Source organism: Enoplosus armatus, chromosome 8 (assembly GCF_043641665.1).
Source record: "Enoplosus armatus isolate fEnoArm2 chromosome 8, fEnoArm2.hap1, whole genome shotgun sequence".
NCBI lineage: Eukaryota > Metazoa > Chordata > Actinopteri > Centrarchiformes > Enoplosidae > Enoplosus > Enoplosus armatus.
Window position 1 is genome coordinate 8,363,446 of NC_092187.1, and position 15,570 is coordinate 8,379,015.

The following is a 15,570-nucleotide window of genomic DNA, read 5'->3' on the forward strand; positions in this document are numbered from 1 at the left end:
TACACAGAATGGACATGATAACTTTACATACTTCCACACGCAGACTCCTCTGCAGACAATTGTCATATTTCCTTTTAAATTGACTAGGCTGAATCTCAAAGTGAGACTGCAGCAGGGAGGAGCTGAGTCTCTCTATTTGTCCAAATTAAATGTAAGCATTTGGTACTTCAGTAATCAAAATTTAAGAGAGAGACATAAACTTCTCTCCTCAACAGCATGGAGTACCATGACAAATAAGGCTCCAGGTCAGGTATTATTAGTTGTTGCTGGTAATTAAAAATGTATGAGTGGAGACTAAGGTTGCAAAATTCCAGGAATATCAAGATGGAAACTTTCCTTGGGAAATAATGGGAATAAAATGGGAATGTATGGATAATATGCTCAGGCTGTTTGTATCAGATGTCATGTGCAGATAGTAACAAACATGCCATATCATAAGCAGACATAATTGCAAACCCTTCTAATAAATGAAATAATAAATAAAATAGGGGGAAAAAATCAACAATTTAGTTGAGTTGAACTTTTGACTCATTTAGCATTGAACTTTCACTGAACAACAACAATAAACATTCCCTATGGCCCCCCTCCAAAAAAATATTTTCCTCTCATTAAAAAATATAAAATATATTCACTCCAGTTATATAATCAAAACTTACTTGAGAGCAGGTAGGCCTTTGGCTCAGACCGTGCATTAGTGTGGGCTGTACATGCAGAGGGTTGTAATTTTACTGAATTCCTATTTAATGTGAAGCTTGTAAATTATCTGTGTATGAGATGGAGGAGAATGCTGCTGAATGCAGTGTGAGGTTACAATTTAATTAAATTTGTATATGTATAACCAAAACATGCCATAAGGAAAGGTATTACCTTGTATTACCCTGTGCAACTCTAGTGGAGACTATGACAAGGACATGGTGTGGCTCAAGTAATAATGAATACAATGTGAAATGTTTGTAACCCACAATTTGCATACTTAGCAGACAGTGCACAGAATGAGTGTTACTTCCACTTCTTGTCACCATCAGATACACTAGTTTAAGTTCCAGCTTGCCCCCTCCAATGCGTCCTTTAATGTGTGTTGTTTTGATTTACAGTGAATGAAGAAAACCCTCCCGGAACCAGGATGTTATCTTTGGCCACATTAGGCCAAACTGGAGCCCGACGAGTTGTGACCGCGACTCAAGGGAGATTTATGAGTGGTGGCAGGTGCCACTTTACTTGTTTACCAGAATGTCAGTTTGTCCCCAGGACCAGAAACACGGGCCAGTCCTTTTCCTCCTCCTTCAACTATTACAGATGCTTTAGTGCAACAGCTGCTCATTGGAATGCTTCAGCATTACCTACAGCCAATCAGAAAACACCCTCCTACAGTTATATCATTGTTGGGGCAGGGTCAGCGGGCTGCGTTCTCGCCAACCGCCTCAGTGAGGATGCCCATGAGTCTGTGCTGCTGCTGGAGGCTGGACCTAAGGACATGTTGCTGGACAGCTTACGACTGTCATGGAAGATCCACATGCCAGCTGCACTGACCTACAACCTCTGTGATGACAAGTACAGTAGTTAAATCATTGCAGTGCAGATATATAAAACTATTCTGTTTGCCTTACCGTCTCATTCATTACTACACCCTACACTGTTTGCAAGTGTGTGCAAACACAAATTACTTTCTACACAAATGTAGAAAACGTGTAACATCTCACCCCACTGTAAAATGCTGACTATCATACAGTTTACGTTTAAGTTACAGTTTTTGTAAATATGAAAGAGGGAAATCTGCCATCTGTCATTACAGAAGAAAAAAGAGAGTTTCTAGTGGAATGAACATGTTATTTTCGACTATTAAAGCCATAATAAATGACACGTGGATATAGGTAATTTTAACAGATGAATTATCCATGTATCTCATTGGTGCAACTAGTCCAGCATTTTGACATCAGTCTCAAGATAATAACTTTATTACATTTCCTGTATTTCCTTTCATTTCTTCTCAGGTATAACTGGTACTACCACACTTTACCTCAGGCCCACATGGACAACCGGGTGATGTACTGGCCGAGGGGCCGCGTCTGGGGCGGGTCCTCTTCCCTCAATGCCATGGTGTACATCCGCGGACACGCTGAAGACTACAATCGCTGGCAGAGAGAGGGGGCCGAGGGCTGGGATTACGAACACTGTCTGCCTTACTTCAGGAAGGCTCAGCATCATGAGCTGGGAGAAAACAGGTACATAACAAAATTATCTGGAAGACGTTTTCTTGGAGTACCTTTTGACTTGTGTCCAAATGAGTTTGAAGGGAACCCCTGACTCTGGCTCACGGACTCACCAGGCTTCAGAATCATCCTGGGTGATGAGGTTTTGCTTGTAAATGTGCATTGGCACCATGAAGATCTTGCAGAACCTGACCACATGAGCATCACAGGTTAAATGCAGTGCATCACTAATCTAATTTCAGCACAAGGAACAGGTTGATAAATACGTGTGTGGTTTGGGAGCAAATATCACAGGAGAAAGTGATACAGTTATAGTGAAAGACAGAGAAATCAGATTATATTATGTACTATGTACTGTAATGGAACATTAGATTAATGTAAGGCTTCTACTGACTACTGCAGCACCAAGCCTTGTCCATTTGTTTGTGTTTGAACTTAGCAGCAAGACAAACACGTACTCAACATAACATCAATGCCAAGCCTGATTGTTATTCAGGGATTGTTGATGTTTTTGGTAAAAAAAAACAACAAAAAAAACTGTAAAAAGACTTAACATTTGTATAATCCGTCTGGCATGAGGTTTGGTGTAGAATCTCCAATGAAAATTAAATCAGCTCACATTGTCCAGATACAGTAGCTACGTGCAGGAATTGGAAGTTCATGACGGTCCCAGTGAGCACATTTTCACATTCTTATATTTTGATGCGTCAAATGTTCATTTTAAACATCTTTTGAAATGGTTTTTAATCTGATAGATTTTATAAATATAAGGATTGTTTTACAGAATAAATGCAGGTTTATGTTTTTCATTAGTAGTAGTTATTTGTTTACTACATGTAAACATATGTCTACAGAAAGGTAGCTCCGCTGGTGATAAAATTACTCAAATCTTTACAATATTGATGATTGAATACCTACACGTGATTTCCACAGATGGATCTGGTGCATTCTGAAATGGAACCGCTCTCATCTTTGTGACACATTCAATTTGTGTATCTCGTGTGTACTGCAGGTACCGGGGGGGCAGCGGACCTCTTCATGTGTCTAGAGGGAAGACCAACCATCCCCTTCACAAGGCTTTTATTGAGGCGGGGCAGCAGGCAGGGTACCCCTTCACTGATGACATGAACGGATACCAACAGGAGGGTCTGGGCTGGATGGATATGACAATTCATAAAGGTTTTAGGAAAAAGGAACTTCTATAACTATATGATCTATAAACGATACAAATACAGCATTTATACACCTTTTTATGAGCCAGCCCCTTAATACAGTTTACATCTCACTGCCCAAATCTGTCCAGGAAAGAGATGGAGCACAGCCAGTGCATACCTTAGGCCCGTCCTGGGTCGACCCAACCTGAAGACGGAGGTGCGGTGCCTGACCACCAAGATCCTGTTTGATGGCAACCGCGTTGTGGGTGTAGAATACACACAGAATGGACAAAAGAAAAGGGTAAGATTTAGAAAGATGTTGTAAAAGGTGATATTGATAAAGAAATTATTGAGTAACACTCACAATTCATCACCAGTCCTTTTAATCTATCTTTTCACTTACTTACTCATGTCTTATTGGACGTAGATTCTTATTCTATATTCTTATCTTATTATTGGCTGTAGACTGTTCAGTGATTCCCTCGTCAGTTTTTCTGGTCTCTCTTCAGGTGTTTGCAGATAAAGAGGTGATATTGAGCGGAGGAGCAATCAACTCCCCTCAGCTTCTCATGCTGTCTGGGGTGGGAAACGCAGATGACCTGAAACAACTCGACATCCCTGTGGTTCAGCACTTACCAGGTACATTTTGTGCACTTGGAGATGTTTTTCTTTTAACCATGTAAGCACTTAAAAAGCTTGGTTTCAACAAACTGAAATGGAAACCAGGAGTGCACTGTATAATGACTGGTATTCATGCCTCTTTTTGGCTTCCTCTCTCCTCTCTGTGGTTTCAGGTGTTGGCAGTAACCTGCAGGATCATTTGGAGCTGTATGTCCAGCAGCAGTGCACTCAGCCCATCACCCTGTACAAGGCCCAGAAACCTTTCCACATGGTCAAGATAGGCCTGGAGTGGCTCGCCCAGTTCACGGGTAACCAAAGGCAGACACGTTTTCCCAAATGTTCCACAAAAAGATTTAATTTCTGTGGGTTTATATCACTGAACAGACATTATTCTTGCCCCCTTCCTTCAAGTAAATTTCACTTAATCTATGCCTGTTATTAATACAGGAAATACCAGTTATGGACAGGTGTGGGTTAATATAAACACTGTATCTTAAAACAAAGAGTTAATTGAGCTTGAAGAAAACTGCTTTTTGTGCAAATATTAACAGCATGGTTTTCCACAGTCTAATCAGATCATTTATTCTGTAGACTTAATGCATGTCACATGTAACTCTGCTGTCTTCGTTCTTAAATAACCCTCCAGATTCAAGAGGGTGGGGGCAGTCTGAGCATAATCACAAACACAATCTAAATACATCACACCACTCATCAGACACACCGACAGTCAACACGAGACAGAGATTGAAATATCACAGCATACATTCTGCCCATACAGACTGCCATAAACACTCAGAGTGTATGTGTGAAGTGTCTGTCGTGTGGTCTTGAGTCTCATGACACAGTGTCCCACCCTCTCATTTACCATGACGATCGTCCCCTAGGTTACGGAGCAACAGCCCACTTGGAGAGCGGGGGGTTCATCCGCAGCCGACCACACGTCACACACCCCGACATCCAGTTTCACTTCCTGCCCTCACAGGTTATCGACCATGGCAGAGTTGCTTCCAAGATAGAGGCTTATCAGGTACGTGTGTGTGTGTGTGTGTGTGTGTGGCTTTCAGGATGTAAGATTATATTTCCATTTTCACAGGGAAATGTGTGTGTCTGTGTGTGTTTTGGCTGTTTGTTCAACAATCACTGAAAATTCCAAGGCATAAACTGACACAACAGGAGTGTTTGCACACGTGTCATTCCATGGAAAACTACAGCTACTTGACCTTAAATAAAACACCTGGACCTTCTGAGAAATTTCCCTGGTAACTTTATTTATTGCCCCTTTCAGAGAAGTGCACTCACCAGTAACGAATAAAGAGTTCCACATTATGTACACTCTGGAAATTAGACTTCTAGGCATCACATTTTTCAAAGTGCGTTTTCTGTCCGGCAACAGAAAAGAGTTCCACTATAATGTTTTGATGTCGGAATTGTCCACGGGGAAATGTCACACATCAGCTAAATTATCATTAGGTTATTTGTGTTTGTTTCATGAGTTAATGTGCTCCATGAATAGCCGGTGCCATAATGTTGGAAAAGGCTTAATGGGTGATATCAGTAGAACTAGAAAAGACAATAAACCAGTGGTTTTTGTACAATTTCCCGCCGGGGATCAATAAAGATCAATAAAGTATTTCTGATTCTGATTCTGATTTAAAGTGTTTACTGAACGTAGGCGCGGTCAAAAACACACAGTGTTTGCTTTACTTGCACCACTTTTCATTCGTCATTTAGCAGAAAATAATACCAGTTTAAGTTCTGGAGGTTTTTTCTGTTGTTTTTTTGTTCCAAGTCTATCATATTACAATACTCGCATGCCATACTGTGCCTCTCATCTATTACCAGAGCATTCGAGTTACAGCTAAGCATTTATTTTTTCTGAAAAATCAATACCTGGTGAATATAAAACACACCTCAGGATTGAATGTCTCTTTTTGTGTTGAAGGTTCATGTCGGACCGATGAGAAGCACCAGCATCGGCTGGATGAAGCTGAAGAGCGCCGACCCTTTGGATCACCCGATCCTGCAGCCAAACTATCTCTCCACTGGTAAGATGCCATCAAGCACCAAATCCCTCAAAGGTTTTGAGAACTTTGTTCTATCTTTGTTCTAAAACACCATTAGTCTTCTCATGCAGTATAAGACCTACCTGTCTGGTCTGCACTTTGATTTTACCCTTTTCCTCTGAAGGCTGAGCCCCATTTGGAAGGATCATGTTAATCAAAGATTTGTACTCACCACCTTCATTAATGTGGGAATTATTGGTTGGTTTGAATGGCACACTGCTAATATAGCAGAATTGAATTAAAACTGATAATAAAAACATTTTTTTCATCTTCCCTATCTTCCTCTCCTCTCAGATATTGACATGTGGGAGTTCAGGGACTCTGTCAAACTCTCCAGAGAGATTTTTGCCCAGAAGGCCTTTGACGCTTTCCGTGGCCCCGAAGTCCAGCCCGGCCCTCAGGTCCAATCCGACGCCGACATCGACGCTTTTGTCCGCCAAAAAGCTGACAGCGCCTACCACCCGTCCTGCACCTGCAAGATGGGCTCGCCGTCTGACCCGATGGCGGTCGTCGACTCGAACGCGTGCGTTCTGGGTCTGGAGGGGCTGCGCGTGGTTGACGCCTCCATCATGCCCAGCATCGTCAGCGGCAACCTGAACGCTCCAACCATCATGGTGGCAGAGAAGGCTGCCGATATCATCAGAGGTCGCCCTCCTCTTATGGACCCCGGGGTCCCCGTGTACCAACCGCCAACACTCGACACGCAGAGATGAGCGGAGAGAATGAGGAGCTGAAGGAGGGCAATAACACGAGCGAAGGGTACGTGTGGGTCAGAAACAGTTCACAACACAGTCTGTTACTAGGCAACAACAGCTGTGAACAGCTGATCCTGCTGTGAACAGCCCTTGAACTTATATTGTTAATTAATAATGTGAGCGTGTTGATTTGCACACAGCGTAGCATATCAGCGTTAGATGTGTAGTCGCAGGTTAACAATAATTACGTGATATAAATTCAAGGCCATAATGGTGTTGAGTACAGTTCACACCTGAAATTGAGTTTTACAAGTATTTAACTTCCTGGCTGTCCTCTGAGTAGGAAACAGTGGCTCTGTCTCTTCCTTATGTTTTTATTTCAATCTTATTTTCTATCTTCTATGACACATCTTAAGTAATCTTAAAGCTAATGTGATGAACCGTGCAGGCACCCTGATAACGGTTTCCTCTCCTGCCCACTTAGTGAGCTTTCAATGTCTAAAACCAACTATCAGACACAGTTACTACTAGAATTCGACTGAACTTTATACAAGTGACTTGCAACCACACCAAAACTTTTTTTAATAAAGTCAGCTGTGTGCTGGCATGACATGCCTGCCAGGAAGGAGGCTGAGCAATTGCAAATTCACTGTGAATGTAATGGAAACATTGTGCCTGGAAAAATTTGGCTTAATTTGCCTGGCATTACCTTGTTGAATGTGAACAATGAGCCAGCTTTTACATGTTAGTGTGTGTGTGTGTGTGTGTGTGTGTGTGTGTGTGTGTGTGTGTGTGCTCTGAAGTTCATATGTCTTACAAACTACACAAGATTACAATGAATTATAAACTTTATAAACATAAATAATTCCTTAACCCTCCTTCCAGTAAAACTAACTAATGCTTATGTTACATTTCAACTGTGTTTTTCCTCATCTTTCTTTTCTTTCTTTCAAAACAGTTTTTGTTTTGTCTGTTCAGATCAGTTGTCACCTAGGTAACATTGCTCCTCTTTCCTGAACACCTGCAGATTCACCAGTTTGACAAAATACAGTACAATCATCCTCCCACTGTTGATATAACAGAGACGTGCAGATGTCTCTGCATCAGTGGAAAGATGTCATTCATCTCATTACCTGTTAATAAGCAACAACAGATGAAGCTGACATGGAACAGAGGAAAGTCCCAGCAGATGTCAGGCAGCAACCCACTTTCATCTATTTAACGTTTTGAAAGAAATACTCCCAGTTGCCTTTCTCCCACAGGAAGCAAATTAACACGCTCATGTTGAGGAACACGTTCAAGCCCATTCTTCCTGGGAAAGTAGGCTCTCCTTTTTCCAGCCATGCTTGCATGACGTCCACCTTTTTCCTATTACACCGTTACAGGAACCAATCTCGTTTCCTGGCTAAACAGCCACACATTGTTGATGAAAATACTCAGCAAGTGGTCTGTGGTTCGGAACAGATGTAAACAGGGGTTAGAAAGAGGACAATCAAACTGTGCTTCAACAAGGCTGGAGTTTCCTTTTTGTGCATTGACCCCAAAAATATGATTTCATAACATAATCGTAGTCCGACTGGAAGCAGTCAAAGGAACAATCTTTTTAAAGGCTCTGCCTCACTGCAAACGTACAGAAAATTGAAACTGATCCTTTAATATAGAGCTTGTGTTAAGCTACTCTTATATATATATATATATATATATATATATATACACTAACGACTAAAAACTAAACTACACCAAAAACTAACACATTTTCAGTGTCACTCTTGTGTTTATAGAGTTTTTCTAAATGTTTACAAAGACGCTTTTGAAGCTGACTGTATAACTGATCAGACACCACTGGTGCCTCTGAGATCATTACGTTCTGATGTCACTGTGAATTACTGCATATACAGTATATGACAGATGAAGTGTTCCAGTTTGGTCTGATAAACGTTGTTTAGATTTCAGAATCAGCTTCAAATCTTCCTCAAATTCATACATGAAGTATTGATTTAGATTAAATTCACTTTTGTTATCAGCTCTAATGGAAACAGCCAAGTGCTCGAATGAATTATGCTTTGCACTACACTATGAAGTATAACAATTATTGTTTACATTATATGCAGTCCTGTACAATATTACTTGAATGTTTAAATCGTTTGTGTCTTAATGAAGGAGTAACACGTGGATCAAAGGAACAAGGGAAAATTATTGTCAAAATTCTTACATGTTAGCATGTTTTTGTTTTTCTTCTCTTGATTGTGAACAAACACTTCAGACCGTCCTGACCTTGTCCTCGTCACTTTATTCAGTGGTCCTTACAAAAATCCTCAGCAGGTTCATTTGTCATTTCAGGCAAGAATTCAAATGTACAAAACAGGGTTTTTGTTTTCCATTGGTACAAAATCTATCAGGTACTAGTACTTATGCTACAAAGTAGATAGAGCTATGTTTTTACATTTCCAAACAACAAATGGATAGAAAGCAGAAATCTTCAAGTTCATCACTTTTTACAAACACTGTACAGATAGTACACGTCCTTGTCATTTCATAGACGTCTGTAAAGCCGTGGAACAGTACAAAAAAAATAAAGCTGTCAGTTGCACAACAAAGTTATGTGTTGTTTTTTTGTCACTCCGTTTCTTTTGGTGTATTTGGGCAGATGTCTATTTTTTCTGGTGTTGTTGGCCGTCACTGAGTTTGTGACGTGTTGTTAGCCACCAGGACTCATGAAGTAAATCTGGTCTGTACAAAGTCGTGCAGTGTTGGCCAATCAGTTTGGATTTCATTAAAACAGTGATGTTTGAAGGGGGGGCTTTCCTGTCTCTCTCTGCAGCCGTCACTCAGTCTCCAATAAAGGCCCGAAAAAGAATCTAAAAAAATGAATTAATGATAACACTGAATAACTAATTCCTTTTTCATTAAAAATGGGGTTTTGATTTAGTAATTAGTATCCGTTTCTCCTGTCACTGTCCTTCCTGTCTTCAACATGTAAATGTCGTACTTTAGACAGAAGCTACTGTAGGAGCTGAGGGAAAACATGGCCGACTCTTGAGCAGGAGGTCCTGTTGTTTAGAGAAACCATCGCAGGTTTGAGCCCCACAACAACCAGCGTCCGTCCAACACTGCAGCCCTGCGTTCTTCGGGGGGCTTCATTGGTTGCTCGTCCGCTCACAGATGTGTTTCAGAGGGATGTGCAGCAAATACAAATGTCTGCTTATAGCTCGTGTGTAATATGGCTTTTAAAGTGCTTGTAATTACTCCATAATATTTTTTAAAAGGTGATCACAATCCAAAACCGTAAAACTGAATCTCTGGCCATATTTACACAAAATGAAGAGATTTTAAAGTAGTTGTGTGTGTTTCTTGATTCTTTTCTGATGTTGGTTGTTCAGATTTCCAGTGCTACACACTCTAGCGACCACCTGTCAATCAAACACTCAGATGACTTTCCTGTCTTTGGAGTTTTTGGAGGTGTGAGTCTAAGATCATCATTAACCAATCATCACTTAGAGTCTTGGCCTATCACATTATTACTACTTTAAATATATATATATATATATATATATTTTCCCTTTTGTGCAAACGCAGCCTTTGCCACGGTTTCCCTGACATGTTAACCGACACACCCGGAGAGTTACAGAGGTAATAACAATAACATTTGTTAAAAGTCTTAATTAAACACAATTTTCATGCAGTTAGAAAATGCATAAGTCATATTTATCAGCAGTATTGGCCATTAAAATTAACTTGTATATCAGTATCATCTGTATGCAAGAGAAGAAAAAACACAACAGCAAACTGTCCTTTCAATATTGGCATCAAACCTTTGTCATAACTGTACATAAGAAATGGTGTACACTCCAACAACTACTTCAAAATGAAAGAGGTTGATGCATCTGGAATAATATTTCAATATCGACGTGCGTGTAAATGCACTTAAAGATCCCGTGTTTTGGTTTTATATGTGAAGGAGCCCTTTGATTGCACAGAACAAACATGTTGCCCTGACAACAGTATTTAGAAGAAAAGCAAGATTGCCCTGCCACGACCCAGTGTTGGTTTGTAGAAGTTGACCTGAAGACATTATTACAGTTGGCAGTGGTGGAGCAAATGTGAAGACCAGCCGGAGAGAAATGTAGCTTCTCTTCAGTGTTTGTTTGTTTTTTAATCTACGAGCAGGTTGTGAAGTCTCTTCACAGACAGCAGCTGTTTTGGACATCTTGTGCATTCAAACTGGTGCTGGAACAACAACAAAAATCCTACACATAAAAGGCAACAGCTAACATCAATCCTTTCAAAAACACATTATATACACTCAACAACAATATACTGGATCTATATATTGTCAGGAAATTCCAAAAATATAGTTTCCCTTTCTGTTGTGGCGTAAATATACAATATTTAGATGGTGACCAACTGCAGATATCTATCAGACCTTTGTGTTCAAGATCTGTTTACTTCATCTGCCTCGTCGTGAAACAAGCACTGCCAGAAACTCCCACTTCATTTCATAACTGCTCAGCAGATGAAACCCATCAAATGTGCCGTGCTAAAGTGGCCTTTCCAGCTGTCGAGGCCCATAAAAATCGTCTACAGGAATTTACAGGAATGGTCGCCCGTTGTACTGGATGTGCCACACAGAAATACAAAGCATTTCCTCTGTAGTTGTTTTCTCAGTGAGAACATTCAGGCAGTGTGTCTTGTTTTCTTAACTTAACTTAAGAGTAAAGTGAATCATTGCATATTCTGAGCGTGAGTCTGTAACAATGAGATGGTCTCTCCTCACAGTTTTCAAGGGGCTTTGATAAAAGTTAAGGATCGCCATGGAAACAAGTCTGTGACATTGCAGCATCATCCTAAATGTTCCTTTATTTTCAGGGTGATTAAAGTAATGAAGTTACTAACGTTAGTGTCAGTTTAGTCTCTGTTGTGGGTGTACAGGGGGACCTCTGTGTGTCATATCAGCGTGTACGAGAAACGGAAGGATATGCCTGAGGACAAAGTCTTTTTTTCATTGATATGTCATTTCCTCTTCAAGTCAAGTACTGAGACACGGACACAAGTAACGTTTAACCCTGAAACCCTGAACGGTGAACCCCGAGCAGCTCCCAGATTCCTACCCACCAGCTTTGATGGCTTTGGATCAGCCTGATTGTCACTCTGGAGTACATTAACAAAAGAATATCATAAATACGCGTACATTTTTTGTGTTATTTGAGTCACAGAGGCCAAAATGTAAATAACCAGTGGCAGGTCCAAACTGCATCTGTTGATCGTGACCACTTAAGGTTAAAATTACACATATATACATGGAATGAAACGCAGCTGAATACAGGAAATCACTGGACAGCCAAAGACATTTTTGCATCAATCAATCAATCAATCAATGTGACCTCCTCCAACACTCCAACAGACTGCACCACTCACTGGTCTGCAATTGGTGTTTGCTTCTGACATGCAAAGTGGAGAACAGGGCGGATGTTCTGCTAATTTCTCATAATCTTGTCTCAAAATCTGTTTCTGAATAAATCTGCTGCAAGACACATTTCCTCCAGTGCAGTCTGTAAGTGTTTAGAATAATGACACACTTTCTGTTTCTGATTGTCTCTTCCAAGCCCCACTATTTTAGGACAGCGCAGCAGAACAATGACTGGCTCACAATCCCAACATTGTTCACGCAAATATGGATGCAAACACCCTCAAATCAAAGCCATCAAAGTTGTTGTTTCTTTTCAAATCTGATGTGCTGCAGTACCCAGCCAAAAGACTGCACACCTAACGTAAATCATCATTATTGTATTTTACCAAACTGTCTGTCTTTCAGCTGCTGGAGAGCTTTGGGCTGGCTTTGTGAGGCTGCCAGGTTATTCTGCTGCATCAAACCACTGTTTTAATACAGAAAAAGGAAAACAACCTGGATTCCTGCTAAATGACAGGCGGGCTGGCAGGTAGATTGATTCTCTCTGGTTTCAATATTTGCTGAATGCATCTCAGCTCTTTCATGAATCCGTCCGTTTCTCTCTTACGTTTCCATTCTCCACTCCACAGAAAGAGAAAACAAGGCACTTTGTTCTCTTTATCCATCCGTGTTTTACATGTCCCGTCTATAGCAGGATGCACTTGAACAGAGACATCCCCTCGCTGTGGAATAGTCGTAGAAATTCAATTGAAAAAACCTAAATAATCCAGTGTGAGCCGCTGCTATAGCGACGTGATGCATATCATCTCGTCCGTTAGGTCCTCCTCGCATTTCACAGCCACGTACGGCTCCTCGTCACTGTAGTCACGGATACTGTGGTCTCTCAGGTGCGCCGGGGCTTGTGGGTCCGAGCTGACGTTCCCCGTCACCCCGGTGTTGTCCATGCTCCCGTTCAGGAGGTTACTGGCAGCGCTGTCCATCTCATCAATGGTCATCTCGCAGGCGTCTGCAATTTCGTGTTTGGTCGCTGACACAAACTTGGGGTCCCTTGCGTATTTCCCAAGACCCTCGGAGATCAACACCTGAGTACAAGTGAAACAATCAAAGCTGAAAAACTGGAGAAGTGAGAAAAAAAAAACAGATTTTGTCCATAAATTCACACTTTGGATTCTGGCAGTCTGAGGAACATGTGTGGCTATCTTAATTGTGTGTGCATGTATGTGTGTGAGTATGTGTGTGTGCGTGTGTGCGTGTGTGTGTGTGTGTGTGTGTATGTGTGTGTGTGTGTGTGCTCGAGCCAGTTTGTGCAGGTGGTTTTCACAGTGGGCTCTAAGGACCTCCAAGGGTCCTCATGGTGTTCCCAGGAAAATGTAGAAATACTTTTATTTCTGAAACGATCTGTAGTCAAACTGTTGATTAGGTGACACAACATTCAGCTTCAGCTTCACAAATGCTAAAATTAGCTTGTTCTCTGGTTTCATTTTTTTTTTTGGCTGCATATCAAAGTAAATAAAAATGTTAAAATAAAGATTAGATCTAATTCACAAAGAAATATACAAATTAGAGAATGAAAATGTTTATGTATCTTTATCTCCACAGACATCATGAATGACATCTCGTCAGATGTAGTCTGTGGTCCTAATCTTGGAGGGTCCTTGGATAAAAGACTCAACAGAGCCAGTGTGTTTTACTCACAGCCTCCACCAGACTGTTGGCGCTGCCTCTCTTCTGCAGGAAGTGCGAGCAGCTCTCTGCAGGTAACTGCAGACGTGACGGAGAGTGGCTGCGGCTGGGAGGACCTTCCTGGCCGTCTGTATACCACGAACTCCTCTTCACCGCTGCGGGGATGCTGCCGACGCTGCCGGAGCTGCGCCAGTCCACCTGAGTACACACACGTACACACACAAGCGTACATTTTTAAGACACAAGACACTGATTAAGTAGCTAATTTTATCTTACTAAAGAGGTCTTGAAATTATCAGAAATAAGCACATTTTTGCACAGCAGTTTGGTCCAGCAAACAACTTATATGGGTCTAGTTCTATTGATGGTAGCACTAAAGTAACTCATTTTTCTTATGGTTTTTCAAATCTGAGAAGCTCAATAAAAAACGTTTCTAGAGTTCAAATTTCACCAACATTACTGTGTTTACTTTCAGACAACATTTACCTAATCTTGATGAAACGCTAGACGCCCTTGAGGCTTATCTTACAATTTGCTCTTTTATGACACAGTGAACCAGACCTGTATGAGTGGCGTGTAGCAGGGAGAGCAGTCGCGGCTGATGGGTGAGGCAGGAGGCGTGGCCCAGGAGCGCAGCGACCGCGCCGGAGACAGGTGGTGGATCCTGCTGGTGTCGAGACCGGCCACCGCCATTACCTGAGGTTGGAGTTCACAGGTCAATTAAGGCAATTCATTTTGAGGTAGAGACAAAACGGGTCTCTTCGAGGTGCTATACTGTATATTCATTCATCACAATATTCATAAACAGAAAAGGCTGTGTGTGCGTGTGTACCTGTTGCTGCACCAGGTGTAGTGGAAGAGCTGTGCAGGATGGAGAGGAAGGAGCCTCATCTTGACTACTTCTTCTGCGAAGACACTCGAAACTGAATGTTGGTCTGTTGGAGGCTGAGAGAAAAGACAAGAAGCGAAGATTGTAACTCTCTGGAATCCAACTCTGGTTACTTACAGAGAAATAAACACTGTGATCATTATGAATCACTGCAGTTTATTGATATGTGCAATACATCAGTCAACAATGACTCAAGGAGCTCCAACATACATGACAAACAATAAATCTGACTGTCAGGGAATCTCAAATCAGTTCTCAGTGACTCAACAAATAAACTACACTGTTGTGCTTCGGCATATCACCTTGAGGTGAGGATAAAAACCATCTCCTCGGTGACCGCCTGCCGTCTTGGTAGATCGGCTGTTGGTCATCGTCATAGTAACCATCAGGCTGGTGGTCGCCCCTGGAAACCTCAAGGTTAAAGTCTGCCTCTGTGTCATGGCGGTCCTTGTTGGACAACCTGTGAAACAATAGATACAAACTTTATATCTTTACAAGTGATCTTACTCAAGGAATTATCTCAGGCAACTGTGTAACTCTTATATAATGAATACAAATATCTGGAGGGGAATAAGGTGGGGAAACAGGCAGCAGATGAGTACAATGTTATCATGTTACTGGTCATCATGTTGCCACAAGAAAATATTTGTCTTCCCTCAGATCAGGTTAAGCTGACAGTACCTGTCCCTTGTGAGCATGATGTCATCTTCGTGAAACTCCTCCCCGCTGTAGTACTCTCCCGAGCCTCGCTCGTCATCGCTGTCCCCGCCCCCTGGGTCCTCTCGGCGAATGGTGGGGTAGAGTCCACCGCCGCTTTCCGACCTGGCATCAAAACGTCAAAGAGACAA

The 15,570-nt window shown here is 41.6% G+C and overlaps 2 protein-coding genes across 3 annotated transcripts in view; one reads left to right on the forward strand and one right to left on the reverse strand.

Moving 5' to 3' along the window:
- Window positions 1-1,123: 1,123 nt before the first annotated feature.
- On the forward strand, window positions 1,124-6,761 carry chdh (choline dehydrogenase). Of its 2 annotated transcripts, XM_070910983.1 has the most exons (10): window positions 1,124-1,206; window positions 1,297-1,551; window positions 1,992-2,222; window positions 3,223-3,389; window positions 3,514-3,665; window positions 3,874-4,003; window positions 4,159-4,293; window positions 4,870-5,012; window positions 5,928-6,030; window positions 6,343-6,761. In XM_070910983.1, the coding sequence occupies exons 1-10, from the start codon at window positions 1,124-1,126 to the stop codon at window positions 6,759-6,761; spliced, it is 1,818 nt and encodes a 605-aa protein (XP_070767084.1). The 2 variants fall into 2 exon arrangements, with proteins under 2 accessions (XP_070767084.1, XP_070767083.1); XM_070910982.1 differs by having other exon boundaries at window positions 1,124-1,551.
- A 6,171-nt stretch (window positions 6,762-12,932) lies between these two features.
- cacna1db (calcium channel, voltage-dependent, L type, alpha 1D subunit, b) overlaps window positions 12,933-15,570 on the reverse strand; it is an 81,194-nt gene continuing 78,556 nt past the window's right edge. The window contains exons 46-51 of the mRNA XM_070911016.1: window positions 15,404-15,544; window positions 15,025-15,182; window positions 14,666-14,778; window positions 14,395-14,529; window positions 13,846-14,031; window positions 12,933-13,232 (exon numbers count right to left, since the gene is read on the reverse strand). Of these exons, the coding sequence (XP_070767117.1) occupies window positions 12,933-13,232; window positions 13,846-14,031; window positions 14,395-14,529; window positions 14,666-14,778; window positions 15,025-15,182; window positions 15,404-15,544 (1,033 nt within the window). The remainder of the gene's footprint in view (window positions 13,233-13,845; window positions 14,032-14,394; window positions 14,530-14,665; window positions 14,779-15,024; window positions 15,183-15,403; window positions 15,545-15,570) is intronic.